We start from the raw sequence: 20,125 nt of genomic DNA, 5'->3' as shown, positions 1-20,125 counted from the left end.
ATTGCTTGCAAATGATAATTTTTTGTTATTCATGATTTGACGACAGTCTCTCGCTCTCGCTCTCTCTCTCTCTCTCTCTCTCTCTCCTTTCCTCGGATATTGCTTTAATTGGTAAACGCCTTCTAAGTTTTTATCACAAAATATGCTAAATAAACACACCAGAAGTTTGTTGCGAGATATCATGTCACGACTTACTCATAGTACGAGTGTTTAAAATCATAAATGTATGTCCAGTGGCGGATTTAGAGGGGACGCAGCCGGCACCCCCCCCCCCCCCCCCCCTAAAATTTTCAAATTTAAGGTAAATCGCGGTATCTTGTTTCGGAAAATGTACTAAACGATAAAAGAAGCAATAATTTCTTCCACTCCCAGAGAAATAAATGACAAATTCCTTTGATTTCTTGAATATTTTATTGGAAGAATTTAATTTTTTCCAAAACCCCTTAAACTTTGAGTCATTTTATTGATTTCAACATTAAAATGATAGAAAATAGTACAAATGACTTAATAGGAGAAATATGTCAAGCCCCATAAAATCTGTAAAATCCAGGACCCACTGCCTCATAAAGTGGCGCCCCCGTAACCACAATTCCTGTTGTCCATGTCATAACTCTGTATTGGAGAGGCATTAATAAAAAAATTTAATAATTTGCATAAATGTTGCTAATAAACTCATGACACGTACAAGTCCTGAGCCTCCGAAAATCAAAAGTAAATACACAATGGGAATATTATTCGGAATGTAACTATTAGTAGCTAATTCTTGAGATAAATATTTTTATGGCCGAGCTTTCTGACATTATCTCGTGGGTTCGAGCCTACATTGTATGTCGTACCTTGCCTCCTTAGAAGTAAAAATTCACCAAACGCACGGAATTCAGAAGTAAGAAGTGTCCTTATTTTGGGTAAAGGAGGTCCCGTGATGCGGCAAGTGTTGGTACGATAAAGAACCCTCATTACTACAGCCCTGGGCACCATGTACAGGTCTAGGTTTGTGACGCTTTAATTAAAGCAGGCCTACGATTGAAAATTTTACAAAGGGACGTTAAACAACAAACTAATAGATAAATATCATGTACAGATTCTAAGTATATCCCATAGTGTAATTTAGTCTTTTGAAATGTAAAACATTTTATTTGTTCAGTTCAGCAAATAGGTATAGTGTAATAGTTAGCTACTCATATTGTGGGGGCTTCATTCACGTGATAATACAGGACAATGGTCATTGTGGGCCACGGGTTCTTTGTGTTGTGTATTGATTCAACATACCAAAACAAATCTTCTCCTACTTTTAAACTCTCTACTACTAATCTGGATTACATTAAATATCCATCGATTTATTGCTATGACCCAATCACCAATGGATTTAAGTCTTGCCGTTTACTACTTACCAATAACATGGAGGGAATTAGCAAATTCAAGGTTTGTAATTATGTTATTTTCTTATAACTCTCCTAATTCCTTAATTTCAAATGGATGTTTACTAAATCTTGCTGCATTTTTACTTCTTTTAGATAAGTGATGTGACGATGATTTTATTTCTCGCCGCCACTTTTGGGACAGGTACGGTTGCTATACACATGCAATTTTAAAAATCCCAATCGTAAAGACCTCATTTAAATTCTCTTAAGAATAATTTTACTTTTAACGGGAAAATTACCATGTTGTTGTTTTGTTGTTAAAAATCATTAAAGCAAATAATGAATATTTTCGAAAAAAAAAGATGACTGTATTTAAAAATGATTTAGTACTAAATAAAATGAATCATTACATGTGTTTTTAGCTTTTTCTCAGTGCAGCACGCCGTTACAGCTGTCTGCTCAACATGGGTCTGCGATAATCATCAGCTCTCCAAACTACCCCTATAACTATCCAAGGTAAAAGACTTAAAACCATTATATACTATATTTTACTAATAATCACTGCATATAGCTGTCTGAAGAGGCGTTAAAACCGAACGGGTTAGCAGTGAAAAGTTTATCAGAGTTTTGTGTTTATTGACTTTTGTTATTGGGTATATTTACTGTATCAAGTACTGGATTCTTTTTACATGCTACATATATAATTATATACGCACGAGGGCTGTTCGAAAACTTCACAAACACTGAAAATTAACGAGAAAATTATAGTGTACTTGGGATTCTGGGTTTTATTTTATTTAGATTTTAACAATTCAGACAATTGTAAGCTAAAACAGATACTATGACTTTTACGCGGTGGGTTGCGAGTTCATGTAACAATATATCAGTTTCTTACGTCAACCATCTTCTAAAAGTTCATCACTCATTTTATATAAAACGCGTCATGCAATTTCACGCACTTTTCATATCATTTCATCCACTTGTAGAAAACATGTCTATAACATGACTTGTCAGTGTTTTGGTGATATTGAATTTCATGAATTTTCGTGTTATGAAAAAAAGTATAATGAATCAAAAACGTAAAATACCTTTTTTATGAAAACATGCAAAACACACCATGCTCCGTGAAGCTAATTTTCAAATATCCAATTAGCTGTATAAGTCTTAAACGTCGTCGAAGTATATCAAATATTTGCATATTTATTATAATCTACCCATAGTTTAGTTGACACATATTATTGGCCTCGGGCATGGGATGCGAATACAACGGAACTTTTCCGCGAACTTTTTTAACAACCCTCGTATTACAACTTTACAAATTTTCATACAAAAAACAATCGATATATTTCTTGTAAAAGTGTTAACCATAGAGTGCACGTGCTTTTTGTTGTATCAGAACTATAATCAAAACGTGGGCTGTTTACAACATGCACTAACAGATGGTTTGTAAAGTGTAGCAAACTACTTCTCTCAAATTTAATATTCCAATTTTCTGATGACCGACAACAGGTGGACGAAAAAAACTTTAAAGGATTGTTGTGTGTGAGAGAGAGAGAGAGAGAGAGAGAGAGAGAGAGAGAACAAAGTTGCTTACTTTTTGATGTGTCGTACGAAATTAGTTTATTTTGCCATGGAAATACTGTTGTATATCTATGCAAATTAGACATGATCAAACGTTCTTGCAATCTAGATTGCTCTCGATGGCGTGTGATGCCCCACAACATTACACGACTATGTTGCAATACACCATTGAATTTCTTACAAATTTGGGGTCACCTGAAGCCTTCAGGTCGTAATAGTCCATTACGATAATTTAACTATTAATAGGACTACAGATATGCCACTATCTTACAACAATGGCACGTGAATATACTAGCATATAATAGGCTCCTCGTTCTTAACCTGTCATCAGCTGAACGTACGAAAGTCGTGCATAGCAGTCGCACAACAATTGAACATCGCAAACAACTACTGCGGCAATGGAAGAATTAGCTCATTTGACTGTAATAGAAACAGGCTAGTGGTATAACAGTTACATAAACAAGGACCTACACATTTTCTACCCAGAGTTCCGTGCGGTACGAGCACTACACCTCTGTCAACGGTTTTTTACAGAAATCTTGTAAAAGTTTCTGATATCTAACATTTATGTTTTGGACTAAATATTTAGTCATCTTCACCTTGCATTATGAAATGCTTTTGGTGCATTTAAATTGATGCTTACTGTAAACTGTTTAAAATCACTGGTTTTTTTAATTCTCAATTTGGAACTACTTCGTTATTTGCGTGTGAATGTAGGACATTCACTTGGTGGAGATTTCATGTAAACATGGAATCAGAAGTAAGGAAAGTTGTACAAAATATGATAAAACTCGTAAAATAAGAGACAAACAGCTAAATGGTAGAAATGTACTTAACAAAGTGCCAGTGAGTTGTGAAAAGATCTTGATGTATCAGCTGTTAATAGAATTTTATAGGGAAAGAAAACAATAATTGTTGTTTATTTCATTTGATTATATTGTCACGTGATTCTAACTGTTGACAGAGGTGTGTAAACGCGCCCTCTGCTGAGAGAATGGGACCTACTAGCCTGTATTCCTTTTTAAATCGGCATATCCCAGGTTCGATTCCCGATCCCGAGTCCACGTCTAGACTAACACGTTCATATTACATAGGAAGTGGCTGTTCTTTTGTTAAATGCCCGGTATCAGAAATAAAAGTTACAGATATTTCGGATATGACCTTACGATCGGAGGTCCTGTGTTGTGGTTGGTATTATAAATAACCCTAACTACTAAGACATTGGATGTCATGCATAAGTCAAAATTAGTCGTACCTCTGATGGAAAAAATTCTCGATTGGGAAGTAAAACAACAAAATGTTGACAGCCATGACAGTTATGCAATTCCCAAGTTATCTTGTATGTGAATGTTATTGTACACAACTTTCACACCCATCTCTTCCAACCTTTATAGAAAACGGTTCGTAAGTTTATATGGCCCACGTTTTCCATAATTATTTGTGAATAGGCTTGATTTGGTTGTTTAGTTCCAGCGATTGCCAGTGGCTGATACAAGCTGAAACGACTTCCTCTACTGTAGGCGTGGTCTTCAACATCATCAACACCGAGTCCTTCTTCGACAAAATACGGATTTACGACGGTATGCTTGGGCGGTCTTTAAACCCCGTTATCTATATCAAGTCTAGAGAGGGTGTGTATATCTCATAGGAAAAACCGCCCTTTGCATTGTGGCGCTGGCTTGTTTTGTACGCCACCTTTTTAATACATTTATACACTATATAAATTGTCTTAGCAAATTGATTTTGTATATTTTGATTATTATGTTATTTGTTTGCTTATAATAATCAATGACATATTCACTTAAACTGTTTTGCTATTTTATCAAATAATTCAATCAACATTCAGTAAAAAAGCTGCGGAATGCCAGTGGGTGTTTTCTCATACGGATATTTTTGTTTCGAAATTGTTAGATAGAAATTTATTTAGATATTGATCAGATGTAACACAAGTTGCTTTCCAAAGTCAGACCGAGTAGTTAGTAAAACAATTAACCTTTACTAAAAATCGGAATATTTTGTCATTATATTGAAAAAAAACATTGCAATTAAAATCTTTAAAACACAGTTTGTATTTGTATGATGTACGTTTTCGTCAATTTGGAATTATGATTATAAAGACTAAAGCATGCAAACTATTTTCATTTCGGCGCATGTGCTCGAGAATACGCCCGGTCGAGATGTGAGTTTTCCATCATTTTATTCAACGCACACATTGTAGTTCCTAATCAAGTAAAAAGAGCATATAATGATACTCCAAAAATCAAACGGATGTGTTTATCTTTTCAGGTAATACACTGGGTGCAAACCTTTTGCTGACTTTATTCGGAAGTACCTCTAATCGTTATGTAGAAAGTACTGGAGAATATTTGTACATTAGATTCACGTCAGACAATGGAGTTGAAAAGTCTGGATTTACTTTACAGTATTTCAGTCTTTACCCGACAAGTAAGCCCATATACATTGTATCTCAATTTTTATATACCATAAAATGAAAAACAAGAAATTAATTTTGTTACAATGTTTTGCAATTGAAACATAATCAAAAGACCATGTACCTGATTCAAAATGGATAAGATTATTCCATTGTTGCCGATACTTTTGCAATTTTCGTGATATATTTGTGAAAAAAGCTTTGTCATTACATATTTGGGGGTTTGACACTAGTCATAGTCATGATAATCATTTATTTGGGGAATATGATAACACCGGCCGTAGTCATGATATAATTGGATAACATATCGTATAACACCGGCCGTAGTCATGATATAATTGGATAACATATCGTATAACACTGATCGCAGTCATGATATAATTGGATAACATATCGTATAACACCGGCCGTAGTCATGATATAATTGGATAACATATCGTATAACACTGATCGCAGTCATGATATAATTGGATAACATATCGTATAACACCGGCCGTAGTCATGATATAATTGGATAACATATCGTATAACATCGGCCGTAGTCATGATATAATTGGATAACATATCGTATAACACTGATCGCAGTCATGATATATTTTGATAACATATCGTATAACACTGATCGCAGTCATGATATATTTGGATAACATATCGTATAACACTGATCGCAGTCATGATATAATTGGATAACATATCGTATAACACTGATCGCAGTCATGATATAATTGGATAACATATCGTATAACACCGGCCGTAGTCATGATATAATTGGATAACATATCGTATAACACTGATCGCAGTCATGATATATTTTGATAACATATCGTATAACACTGATCGCAGTCATGATATTTAAGAAATAAGGTATCATTTAAAAATATTTATCGGGATATAAATACGGGTTGGTCACGTGATCAAATTCCATAAAGCCCGAAGGGCTTTATGGAAAATTTGATCATGTACCAACCCGTATTTATATCCCGATAAATATTTTAAAATGATACCTTATTACTTATATTTACATTTTTGGTCGGTAACATTGCTGAATTGTGTTAACAACACGTTTCCATACATTTCAAATTGTTGACGTCCACAACGAAGCGTCATAGATGTTCAAAATGACGACAACACAAAACAAAGTTCTATAAAATGAAGAACTGTTGTAATTATTAAGACGCTAGAAAGCAAGTATATCAACATATACTTATACATTAACTCGGGAGTATATAATGGAAAACTCTTCCATGTGTCTAATTTTAGGGGGTGGGGGAATTATGATTTAAACGGGGATGCGCAGTGTTACACTTAGAGTTGTGATGCGCTTTGACTTTTGAAAAGTGAAGACGTTGAAGACCGACTTTGAAAGATATTCTGTGGATATTACGGAGTTAACAGAAGACTGAGATGGAGGAACATGAAGAACAGTGCGGCAGTCGTCAGGTGTAGGCAAATTATTTATAGACAGGACAGCTCGACAGAGGACGCAGCTCAGATGAATCTCCGGAAAGAACTGAACATCGCAGAGAATGTGGAACTGCACGAAGGTAAGGGACGGTTTGGATTTGGATATGTAATTGTTAATAAACATGAGCTCATTGAACGCTTCTTTTGACTCGATAATTTTTTGTAATAGGTTTTTAACGACGCCTCGCTTCGATGTCCCGACATAAACTTGGAAACCGACATCAAGCAATATGGCTGCTGTGGCACGGAAGCAGTGTGGTGTGTAGGTCTTAATGCATTTTGACGACTTATCGGCCATACATCCTGTGAGCGACCTTTTTGCTAAAGCCTAATGTCATCGTCTAGCAGTAGGTACAATTCCGCATCACCGATGACCAAGGTGAAGTTGTAGCAGACGAAGTTTTAGACATACATTAGGCCTAGTAGGCTAGTAACTAAAGACATTGTTTACAGTTATGCTTTTATCAATTATTGATGAAAGTCCACTGCTTGGAATACAAATAAAACCGTAAATACATTTTGTGGTGTTGATTTCATCTATTGAAAGATTTCTGTAGTAAGTGAGAGCGATTGCTAGATGTGTATTGCCTTAGTAAAAGTAGTACCTGTTACCTACTTTTAACAAATGTTCATACGCACAGCCGTGACCTCTGTTGACCCCGTAGTAGATTTATCCAGAAATAAATACGTATTGCTCGTAATAGTGTTATGTAGGAGAAAACAGTTGCAAATGTAAATATATTTGGATAACATATCGTATAACACTGATCGCAGTCATGATATAATTGGATAACATATCGTATAACACTGATCGTAGTCATGATATATTTTGATAACATATCGTATAACACTGATCGCAGTCATGATATGATTGGATAACATATCGTATAACACCGGCTGCAGTCATCATATATTTGGATAACATATCGTATAACACTGATCGTAGTCATGATATATTTTGATAACATATCGTATAACACTGATCGCAGTCATGATATATTTGGATAACATATCGTATAACACTGATCGCAGTCATGATATATTTTGATAACATATCGTATAACACTGATCGCAGTCATGATATGATTGGATAACATATCGTATAACACCGGCCGCAGTCATCATATATTTGGATAACATATCGTATAACACTGATCGTAGTCATGATATAATTGGATAACATATCGTATAACACTGACCGTAGTCATGATATATTTGGATAACATATCGTATAACACTGATCGCAGTCATGATATATTTTGATAACATATCGTATAACACTGATCGCAGTCATGATATTTAAGAAATAAGGTATCATTTAAAAATATTTATCGGGATATAAATACGGGTTGGTCACGTGATCAAATTCCATAAAGCCCGAAGGGCTTTATGGAAAATTTGATCATGTACCAACCCGTATTTATATCCCGATAAATATTTTAAAATGATACCTTATTACTTATATTTACATTTTTGGTCGGTAACATTGCTGAATTGTGTTAACAACACGTTTCCATACATTTCAAATTGTTGACGTCCACAACGAAGCGTCATAGATGTTCAAAATGACGACAACACAAAACAAAGTTCTATAAAATGAAGAACTGTTGTAATTATTAAGACGCTAGAAAGCAAGTATATCAACATATACTTATACATTAACTCGGGAGTATATAATGGAAAACTCTTCCATGTGTCTAATTTTAGGGGGTGGGGGAATTATGATTTAAACGGGGATGCGCAGTGTTACACTTAGAGTTGTGATGCGCTTTGACTTTTGAAAAGTGAAGACGTTGAAGACCGACTTTGAAAGATATTCTGTGGATATTACGGAGTTAACAGAAGACTGAGATGGAGGAACATGAAGAACAGTGCGGCAGTCGTCAGGTGTAGGCAAATTATTTATAGACAGGACAGCTCGACAGAGGACGCAGCTCAGATGAATCTCCGGAAAGAACTGAACATCGCAGAGAATGTGGAACTGCACGAAGGTAAGGGACGGTTTGGATTTGGATATGTAATTGTTAATAAACATGAGCTCATTGAACGCTTCTTTTGACTCGATAATTTTTTGTAATAGGTTTTTAACGACGCCTCGCTTCGATGTCCCGACATAAACTTGGAAACCGACATCAAGCAATATGGCTGCTGTGGCACGGAAGCAGTGTGGTGTGTAGGTCTTAATGCATTTTGACGACTTATCGGCCATACATCCTGTGAGCGACCTTTTTGCTAAAGCCTAATGTCATCGTCTAGCAGTAGGTACAATTCCGCATCACCGATGACCAAGGTGAAGTTGTAGCAGACGAAGTTTTAGACATACATTAGGCCTAGTAGGCTAGTAACTAAAGACATTGTTTACAGTTATGCTTTTATCAATTATTGATGAAAGTCCACTGCTTGGAATACAAATAAAACCGTAAATACATTTTGTGGTGTTGATTTCATCTATTGAAAGATTTCTGTAGTAAGTGAGAGCGATTGCTAGATGTGTATTGCCTTAGTAAAAGTAGTACCTGTTACCTACTTTTAACAAATGTTCATACGCACAGCCGTGACCTCTGTTGACCCCGTAGTAGATTTATCCAGAAATAAATACGTATTGCTCGTAATAGTGTTATGTAGGAGAAAACAGTTGCAAATGTAAATATATTTGGATAACATATCGTATAACACTGATCGCAGTCATGATATAATTGGATAACATATCGTATAACACTGATCGTAGTCATGATATATTTTGATAACATATCGTATAACACTGATCGCAGTCATGATATGATTGGATAACATATCGTATAACACCGGCTGCAGTCATCATATATTTGGATAACATATCGTATAACACTGATCGTAGTCATGATATATTTTGATAACATATCGTATAACACTGATCGCAGTCATGATATATTTGGATAACATATCGTATAACACTGATCGCAGTCATGATATATTTTGATAACATATCGTATAACACTGATCGCAGTCATGATATGATTGGATAACATATCGTATAACACCGGCCGCAGTCATCATATATTTGGATAACATATCGTATAACACTGATCGTAGTCATGATATAATTGGATAACATATCGTATAACACTGACCGTAGTCATGATATATTTGGATAACATATCGTATAACACTGATCGTAGTCATGATATAATTGAATAACATATCGTATAACACTGATCGTAGTCATGATATAATTGGATAACATATCGTATAACACTGATCGTAGTCATGATATAATTGGATAACATATCGTATAACACTGATCGCAGTCATGATATATTTTGATATCATATCATATAACACTGATCGTAGTCATGATATAATTGGATAACATATCGTATAATAACACTTGGCATAGTCTTAGATTCATCATTTTCTTGTGGTTGAATTATATAAATATATGTATACCCTTCGCAGAAGGGGTACATACTGTTTTAGTGTGAATTCTTCTTCTTCTCATACAAAGTTTGTCCGGGTCATAACTTTTTTCTTTTGACATAAACCTTTGATATTTGGTTAGTGGGTATACGTTGATAAGACAATGTGTCGTGTGTCATTTTTATGAACTTTGACCTATCATGTAAAGGTCAAATGATAGAATTTTGAGGGTATTTTTGTTGTCCGGAGCAAAACGCTTTTGTCTTTTGACATAGGTCTTTGGTATGTTGTTAAGTTTAAACTTACTGTCATATGTTCACAACACTGTTCCTTGGTTGAAGTACATATAGGTGACTGTTATTTACTGTAACTCTTAATTGTCCACTTTGAACCACGATCCCTAAAATGTTTTTAAAATACTATGGAAAAGGGAGACATCCGTTTCAGTGTGCTAAAACAACTCTTCCTAGTTGATAAATGATATCCCTCTATGTCTTCGGGACAGATACCTCAATTCACGAATTATTATTTCTATATTCATTAGGGTTGTTACTATAGATTGGAGAACGTATATCACTCATGAAAATTGTACCACGAATAATCATGACTTAGCAGAAACTGACTTCCTCCCACAGTATTTGGACAGAGGCAGGCATTCCCCTGCTATTCCCAGAGTGCCCAGCATACCATCACAGTGACCACTTCTCTAAGTCTGCAGCTGACACTCGGAACATTTCCAGACTTTTACTCGGGGTATGCAGACTTTAGTGAGAATTTCATGAGCTTTCTTGACCTGAAATACATGTAGTGTTGATATCACAATACATACCCACTTAGAATTGTTTCTAGAAATTGTTTACTTGTGGCTGTTTATTTTATGAACATTTTATTAAGAGACGATTTTCCTCTTTCATTAATATTCGTTGAAAAGAAGCGTCAAAATAATGTAATGATAATGACTTTATTCTTCAGCAATGATTTCTGTTATTGGCTGATAGACGTAGGCACGGGGAATTATTTAAACATCAGCATCCTGCACACAGATGACGAGTATGGGTCAGACCCTGGGGGACTCACAGTATACGACGGTAAAATCAACCCACAGTTTTCACTTTTCTATATCCATATTTGTAACAACCTTGGAATTTACAGAAGTCTCGGTATCGATAGCAAAATGTAGATCTATAGATATATTTTATGATGCAGGCAATTCGAATACGGCGTCCGTTTTGGGGACAGTGTCTGATAAAGCCCAGACCGAGTCCGGCTCAGTTGTCCTGGGCACCAGCCAGCAATATGCCTATTTCGTGTACTACAGACGAAGTGTTAACCTGTATAGAGGTTTCGTGCTCAGTTTCAACAGAGTGGGTGAGTTTATAGTTTGTCTGTACCCATGACATTCGATTAAACTGATCAAAGAAGACGCTATGAATAAAGTTAAATTTAGAATGGCTTAATAGTAGTATTTTTACTATAACGTGATATCTTTAAATTTAACAATTAACGTCTGTAAATACCCCGCCATAATTCTTGAATGAAAAGGTGAAGATAACGATCTGTGATCAATCTCATAACTCCCACAAAGAATGCAAAATTAAGAGTTGGGCAAACACAGACACCTGGATATACCATAGGTGGTTTCAGGTGCCTAGAATGAGTAAACATACCCCGTCGACCAGTCACACCCACCGTGAGCCTTACATCTTGATCAGCTAAACGGTGTAATCCGCAGTAAATATCAATGTGTAAAGAACGGCCTAACAATGGGTAAGAAACACTTCAGACAGCATTTGACACAATGACAGGTTGTATTGACAAAATTAGATCGTTATACCGACCATAAAAATTGCGTAATGCTGAATTTACATGAGACTGTAGAAATCCCTGTAACGTCAACATGTTTGTCAGAAGCATACCTCGCTTTAAAAACTGGTCATACACAGAACAGGTTCTTGCGTATCGAATCAGTTGAGAAACATACACACCATATGCAGGTGATAATGGGATATTGTTACATAAACATCGAAAGTTGACGGTGGAGAAGTTGAATTCATCCAATTTGTCATAAAAGTTGAATAGTTAGTTTGCCGTTAACATCCATGTTCAATAAACTATCTAAGTCTGAAACGGATGTAGAAGACGGTGTGGTGTCTTTTATATCGAGATCACAGGGATATATCGAATCAACATATCAATGAAAATGATTATTGCTAATAGATAAAACGTTGTCGATAAATTCATATCTAAATGTCGAGTTGAAGGCCACAGAAACATAATTTTTCATCTCGTGTAGAAGCTTTTAAATGAATTATGTCTCGGAAGAATATAAAAATAGTTCATCTAATAATGGAGAACAATTTGTGCTCATGGGAATTCCAACAGACTATTGGAAGACCTAATCACTAAAGACTACGAAGATGTTGTCAATGGGGAACTCCGCCATCAATTTAATCTTAAGTTCAGAATAAAATCAGAGTGGTGTTTAACAAAATGATTTTTGGATGACTGATCACTAGATATACATGATGTCTATGATGTCAAAACGTCTAGTATTCAATTCATCGTGAGGAATAGGCTGTGACATCGTACGTTTGAAATTTCTCCTTTGCAGCAGGTAATATTTTCATGACGAGCAAAACTAGGGGTTTGATAGAACATTTACTGAATCCAGTAATGTATCTTTGTAACGGTTTTTGTGAAGTTTAGGAATCCGGTATAGGTACGATAACTCAAATTCATTCGTCCCATTGATTGATATATCAAATGTATTTAAAGCTGAAGCATGGTTTCTCCATCGTCAGTTTCCCATATCAATGTCGCAATATTCCATTATCAACTGCATATGATGTTTAGGTCAACTGATTCGATACGCAAGAGCTTGTTCTGCAGAAGATCAGTGTCATAGTTGAATAATATTTGGATTTTACCAATGATGAGGATTTTGATGATTTTAGGGATTCCGCCCGCCCCCGCCCCGGCGCCCACACTGAGTCCCTCGGTTGTTAACAATACCTGCGGAGACAATACATTGTTGTCGTCAGAGAACATCACTAATTACGTCACTTCTCCAAACTATCCATTTGATTACGACAGGTTAGTCTTATATTCGGTAGTGCACTTTATCGTGATAATGGCTGACTTCCTTTGGAACTGAAAATTATAACTAAGACATACATTCTATGTCCTTCTAAGTGTTCGTTGCTGGCAGTCTTAATGGTTAAGGCGTGACACTATTGACCAGTAAATCATGACTATGAGTCATGCAAGGGTCTCAGATTTTTTCGATGCTGTACAGATCTTCTACTTTACAAACCTAACATTGTCCTTTGGTATGCTATAATTGTTGTTAATGAAATATATGTTGCATATCTTAAATGCTTATAAACGAAACTTTATTTCAGTGATTCGTCGTGTATTTGGATCATACGGACGACAAACGAAAGCTATATCATTAAGTTAATATTCGAAGCTATAGACCTTGAGAGCTGCTGTGATTTTTTGCACATATATGACGGTAAGAACATATTACATGGTTTACATAGAATATTCACAAGATTTAGTTATGATGCGTTCAAACTCACGGTTTCTCTACTCAAAACCCGTAAGTTCTTCAATTTCATGAACTTAAATGTAAAATCAGACATCCATAATCGCTACAGGTGAGACTTCTGCCTACTCACTGCTGGGCACAGTTACTGGGAACTATTACAATTCATCAGGACTTCCAGTATACGTGTCTACCGGAAGTGCAATTAGACTCCATTTTGTCAGCGATAGGAGGACTCAACAGACTGGATTCAAGATAGGATTTCTATCCATCGCTTCTGGTACCACCATGAAAAATATTTCATTACAAACAATTATGTCTGTAAATATGATCATATTTTTGTATCATTTTCTTTCTTTTACATCTTAGAGACCCCGTCCTGTGTAAATCGGAGCGTTACCACGGTCTTGACAGCTACATCTGCAGAACAGAATTTTGAATCTCACCCTGAATATGCAAGCTCGCAAAACTATAATAAGTAAGGCGGTACAATTCCTCTTCTTGAATTAAAAATATGCTGGAGTTCCTTATTGACAATGTCTACGTAGCCTTTGGTGATCAGGTTTTCCAACAGTCTGTTGGAATTCCCTTTGTTATACGGCCTGTTTCTATATTCATATGAAGCAGAATTTATTCAGAAACTTCTACGTGAGAAGAAAGATATATTGCTGTAGCCTTTAATTAGACATTTAGACCGACGACCTTTTATCTATTAACAATGGTAATTTTCATTCATAGGTCGATTCGATATATCCCTGTGAACTCGAAATCAAAGGCGAAGATAATGAACAGCGATCAATCTCATAACTCCTATGAGCAATACAAAATAAAGAGTTGGACAAACTGTAATAAAAGACACCAAAAGAGTCATCCACTTCTGCGTCATACTTGGATCTTTTATTGAAAAGAAATATTAATGGCAAACTAACAACTCACCTAATGATTTTAGCTTTCTATCGTCAACTTCCCATATTTATGTAGCAATATTTCATTATCACCTGCATATGGTGTTTATATATCTCAACTGATTCAATACACAAAAGCTTGTTCTGCATATGATCAGTTTTTAAATCGAGACAGGCTACTGACAAACACGTTGTTGGTGCAGGGGTTTCAACAGTCTCGTTTAAAGTCAGCATTTCACAAATTCTAAGGTCGTTATAACAATCTAGTTTGCCAATACAACGTATCACTAGGTCAAATGCTGTCTGACGTGTTTCATACAGATTGTTAGGCCGGTTTTGGCGCACTGATTTTGATTACAGATAGCTCCATTTAACTGATCATGATATAGGGAACACGGTGAGTGTGACCGGTCGACAGGGTATGCTTACTCCTCCCAAGCACCTGACCCCACCTCTGGTATATCTAGGGGTCCGTGTTTGCCCGACTATCTATTTTATATTGTTTATAGGAGTTATGAGATTGATCACTTTTCGTTATCTTCACCTTTTTATTTTATCATTAGAAATATATCAACAGTTCCTTATATTGATTTTGTGTTATATGTCAACAGACAGTTCCTATCATCCATTGATTTTGTGTTTTATGTCGACAGTTCCTGACATCTAATGTTATATATCCAACAGATCAGTTCTATGCTTGATGAGAACAGATCCTTACATCTATTGATTATGTGTTGTATATCAATTGGTCCTTGCACTTATTGATTCCTTGTTATATATAACAGCTTCTTGCACCAATTAATTATGTGAAAGGTGAAGATAACGAACAGTGATCAATCTCATAACTCCTATAAAAATATAAAATAGGGAGTTGGGCAAACACGAATCCCTGGACACACCAGAGGTGGTATATGTAACCGGTCCTTACACCTACTGATGTTGTGTTATATATCAACAGATTGGTTTTCTATTATATATCAAAAGGTCCTTCACATAGGTTAGGACCTGTCGATCCGTTTCATTCTTTGTACTTTCAGCTCCTACGATGTAACCTGGCTGATAGAAAAACCAAAGGAGTCCGACATTCTCTCCGTGCAGTTCATGACCTTTCACGTTGAAAATTCTGATGGGTGCACCTTTGACAACGTGAAGATATACAAAGGTCAATTCTGTAAAAGTTCATTTGCAATTGTTTGCAAAGTGAATTATAGAGAATATTGAATCCTGTTCTTAGATATTATATATATATATATATATATATATATATATATATATATATAATGCATAGTATCATTTTCTACCATTTTGTTATGTTCTCTCTTAATTCTAGTATAGTAGGGTTTTCACTAAATACATTCAGATATATTTGAAGCTAAACAATATTTAGACACATGTCAGCAAAATACACACTACATGTTGAAGACGGAATTAATGCACGTAATATACAGACATAAAGTATGGTCATTTCTTATAGAGACAGATAATTACAAAACAATATTAAGTTTGTTTTATAAATTACAAGTTATGTTCTTGAAGCGGTTTAGCATTTGATAATGAAATAGATGATTTTCAGCACCGCCACTCCTGTGTAAGTAAAAAAGTAAATGTGCCGCTCATATTCACAAAATGTTTTGTGTAAATCAGGTAGGGGTATTAATTTTATTGAAGGGTGTTTTTGCTTCCGGGTAATAATGATGAAAAACAAGAAAGATGAATTCGATTAAATTGTAAAATATGAGGGCACCTAGTACATGTACATGGTCATTGTACGTTCCTTTATAGATTGTCATTCCTAGATTCGTATTAGATATATGGAGTAGTAAAAGCGCTAAACGTCAAACAGAAGATCGTCAGCGAGATTCTTTGTCTGCTGCTTTACCCGAGTTAGCTTATTCCCTTATCATATTTCGGCATTAAATAATTAGAACAATTTTCAATGGACAGAAATACACTGAACGCAGTATTACGTTTTGTAGGGCCTTGTATATCCAGTCCTTTGGCACAAACTCTTTGTGGAGACCTTGGTGGAAATTCGAGTACGTTCACATATTCTACAGGGAAATTTCTCTTGCTGCGATTTAAAACAGACGACTCGGTGACAGACAAGGGCTTTTCTGTCCTATACAAGATTGTAAACTCGACATCAGGTATCATGTATTGTAAACGTTAGACTTTACAAAACTTGAAAAGCCCATTTCGGTTAATACTGTAGATCACTTTTATTTGGCAAGACGCTATCTTCGCGTGGAAACATTGAGTAATTTATTCACGAGATATAGGCTTATGTCTTCTAAATGTAGGAGTTTATTCGCGAGAACCATATTCTAGCGAATGGCTAGTCTCACGAATTTACGTGTAAATAATGCTCTCTGGAATAAATTGTGATTTACAGTACGTAACCAAATCCTCCAAAATATTATTGATATACATAATCCTTATGCTCTCGATGATTTAGAATCTTAGTAATTAGGTATGGAGCAATGTATTTGTGTGTCGCCAGGTCCGTGACAGGCTCTCTGAAAACTTTATCTTTGTTTTCAGATACTACCCCCACCACCTCTGGTTTGCCTGACTATGTACGCTACACGATTGCAGGTGTCATTACCGCTATTTTGCTTATTGGTGCAATATGTGGTTATGTGTGCTGTTGCAGAAAACTCTGTCCTAAAACTGCAAGTTTAAAGACGGTGGCAAAATCCGAAATGAAAAGAAATTTGGTCATTGTTAACACTAATAAACCGAAGAAAGTAAAAGTACCCATGAAAAAGAAGAGGACGTCTAAATATGGTGACAACAAGGTGTCAATTGATTCTCCAAAGTTTCCGTTGGCTGGGCCAGGTATAAATCCTGTTGCACCCCCTTTTCCACTAGATTTGAAAGATGTCAAATCCGGAGAGAAACCCGCCGATACTTCCATACAACTTCCCCCAGCAAAAGAGAAAAAGGTGAAAGACCCAAAGCCAGATAGCGTGTCAACTAGTGCAATAAAGGTCATAACGAATACTCATGACCACGTGTCCCTGACGCCCCTTGATCCAGATGTTCCTGTTGACTATTCCACTATCCCTCCACCTTTTGACTACAAGGACCCTTGGCAGCTTGCCAAAGATTAAAATGGAATTATTTATAGATACTCACTGTGACCATTTACCGGGTGCTTACTCCTTAAGCATTGACCGTCAAGAGCGTTCGAATATACCATATTTTAATCGATGTCAACTTTAGTGCCATGAAGTATAAAAAGTCTTGAATGCTTTACTACGGTGTTATACTTAGGGCACACATATACATGTAGTTTCATTAGACAACAAAACCATGTCGAGCGCTCGACTTGTCATCTTGTGCACTCTTACTCATGCAATCGATATAATTATCATTTTCGAATTTTCTAAATCAGAGTGACTCGGTGTTAATTTCATTCTTTCTGTTATGTTATCAGTATGGAATAGCGACGTTTTCAATGTCCACAACATCGTTTTAAACCCCCTTTTTTGCGTAGTTGAATTTTTGATGGTTGGTAGATGTTTTGTAATGACAATTTCCATGTAGTTTTGGTATGACTTGCCTAATAGAGATTTCTATGGTTAATAGATGTTTGGTGAAAGGTGAAGATAACGAACAGTGCTCATGATATGACAAACCTAGATCTAATTGAAATTTCTTTGGTCAGTAGATGTTTAGGTTTGTTTTACTTAGTATATAGACCATTCACGTGCGTTTAATCTGGTACTTTTATTGTTTCCATTAGGTCTGATTCTTATGACATAAAGTGGATTCATTCATCCTATATAAAAATATGTGGTCTTATTTGGTCCCACCTTTGTCCTGCGACTTGAGGCTGATTCTGATAAAATGTCAGAGATACTCAAGTTGTGGTAAGAATTGCTTTATTATTGAATAATCGTTTTTTACATCTATGGTAAATGAAATGTACGGCGTGCAGACAAATTAAATTAATCAAAAATAATTATCTTAGTAAAATGTTTCATATTTTAAAGAGATTTGCCGTTAGCCCTGTCCGCATACATATTTAATCAACAGAACATCAATAGTATAAAAGAACACTCTCATTTTAACTGTGGAGTAAAACACACAACACTTAATGTACATGTCATGCAGTTTATTGGGGAGAAAGGGGGTAATGTAAACAGTCATAAACATTACGTAAATGTATTTAGACTTAACTAAGATCTACAAAAGGTGTCACTAAGTTTGAACATACTCGCTGTGTTATTTTGACCCCCGGTTATTCTCGCTGTTGAAGTGATCCTTTATTTGAGTCCCTCCTGCGTATATATATCCGGGATCGTCTTCGTTCGCCAGGTGTTTCCGGTCCACTTTGTCCCTTAATGGGAAGAAGAGTGGTCCTAAAATCCTAAGGGAATTAACTGGGATTTCCCCCCTAAAACGTCGAGCATATGTTTCCATGAAGGAAATTAAATTGGTATTGATAGATGTAAAGAATTGGTAAAGTCGCATCAATGGCTGCTAAATTCTATAACATACTGACCTGTTTTATGCGGTAGACTAGTGGTCAAGTCCCTTGCTTTGCAACTGTGATCCCCAGGATCGATTCTCATTCCCTTTAAAACGGAGACATGGCCTTACGGTAGGTGTTGGCACGATAAAGAGCCATCATTCCTCATTGCTACCACCTTGAGCGTCATGCTTTGTACATAGGCACATATTCTAATGCTGAAGTCTCTAAGTATCGAATGGAATGTATAACAACATGTTAAAATGAAATCCTATGAAAATCACACTATTCTACATTACTGTTATTTCATTCATATCCAGAAATTTTATACCTCTGATGGACCCAGAGAGAGGGCCTGGTGACAACTAAATGGGACAATTCAACACATTCTGCACTACGGCTTTCTGATACAGAGCAAATTAATTAAATTTACGATTTCTTTCGTTTTGTTTCTTTGTTCTATTAAGGGTTATGTACTTTGTTGTAATGTATTGTATATTCAGGTAACGGTTTTATGCATCATCAATATACATGCATATTGCATATAGACTCGACCTGAGGCAAACCTCAATCCCCGAGAATGGCGAGTTTCACGTTATACGAGTAGCTTCACATATGTTTGTAAAAATTCCCAAAAATACTTCACATATGTTTGTAAGCTACCCCAACAGATATCATTAAAAATGTGGTTTTTGAAAATGGACTGAACGTTTTTTGTAACCTACCCCCCAAAATGCTACACTTCATTTTAGGTCACCTGAGTCCGGTCAGCTACTGCGATTAGTGGTTGTCCGTCATTATCCGTCTATATTGGAACATAATCAACTTAATATTCCTCTCTAAAAGCACATGGCCATTTTTCTCAAATTTCATATTAAGCATTTAAAGGAAAAGGGTATACAAATTATATGAATTACATGCTCACTAAGCCCCTGGGGCCTGTATGAGGATGGGGTCAAACCC

At 35.9% G+C, this 20,125-nt stretch overlaps 1 protein-coding gene across 1 annotated transcript; it reads left to right on the top strand.

Annotated features, from left to right (window-relative positions):
• Positions 1 to 1,310: 1,310 nt before the first annotated feature.
• LOC125681894 (deleted in malignant brain tumors 1 protein-like) lies at positions 1,311 to 17,943 on the top strand. Its single transcript, XM_048922147.2, has 15 exons — positions 1,311 to 1,422; positions 1,515 to 1,563; positions 1,784 to 1,877; positions 4,410 to 4,522; positions 5,229 to 5,387; positions 10,869 to 10,986; positions 11,206 to 11,321; positions 11,440 to 11,601; positions 13,188 to 13,326; positions 13,635 to 13,747; positions 13,893 to 14,060; positions 14,150 to 14,258; positions 15,723 to 15,847; positions 16,662 to 16,832; positions 17,227 to 17,943. The coding sequence occupies exons 1-15, from the start codon at positions 1,399 to 1,401 to the stop codon at positions 17,796 to 17,798; spliced, it is 2,232 nt and encodes a 743-aa protein (XP_048778104.2). The 5' UTR covers positions 1,311 to 1,398; the 3' UTR covers positions 17,799 to 17,943.
• Positions 17,944 to 20,125: the final 2,182 nt, after the last annotated feature.

This window comes from Ostrea edulis, chromosome 2 (assembly GCF_947568905.1).
Source record: "Ostrea edulis chromosome 2, xbOstEdul1.1, whole genome shotgun sequence".
In the NCBI taxonomy this organism is placed as follows: domain Eukaryota; kingdom Metazoa; phylum Mollusca; class Bivalvia; order Ostreida; family Ostreidae; genus Ostrea; species Ostrea edulis.
This window is presented reverse-complemented; position numbering and strand designations above follow the sequence as displayed.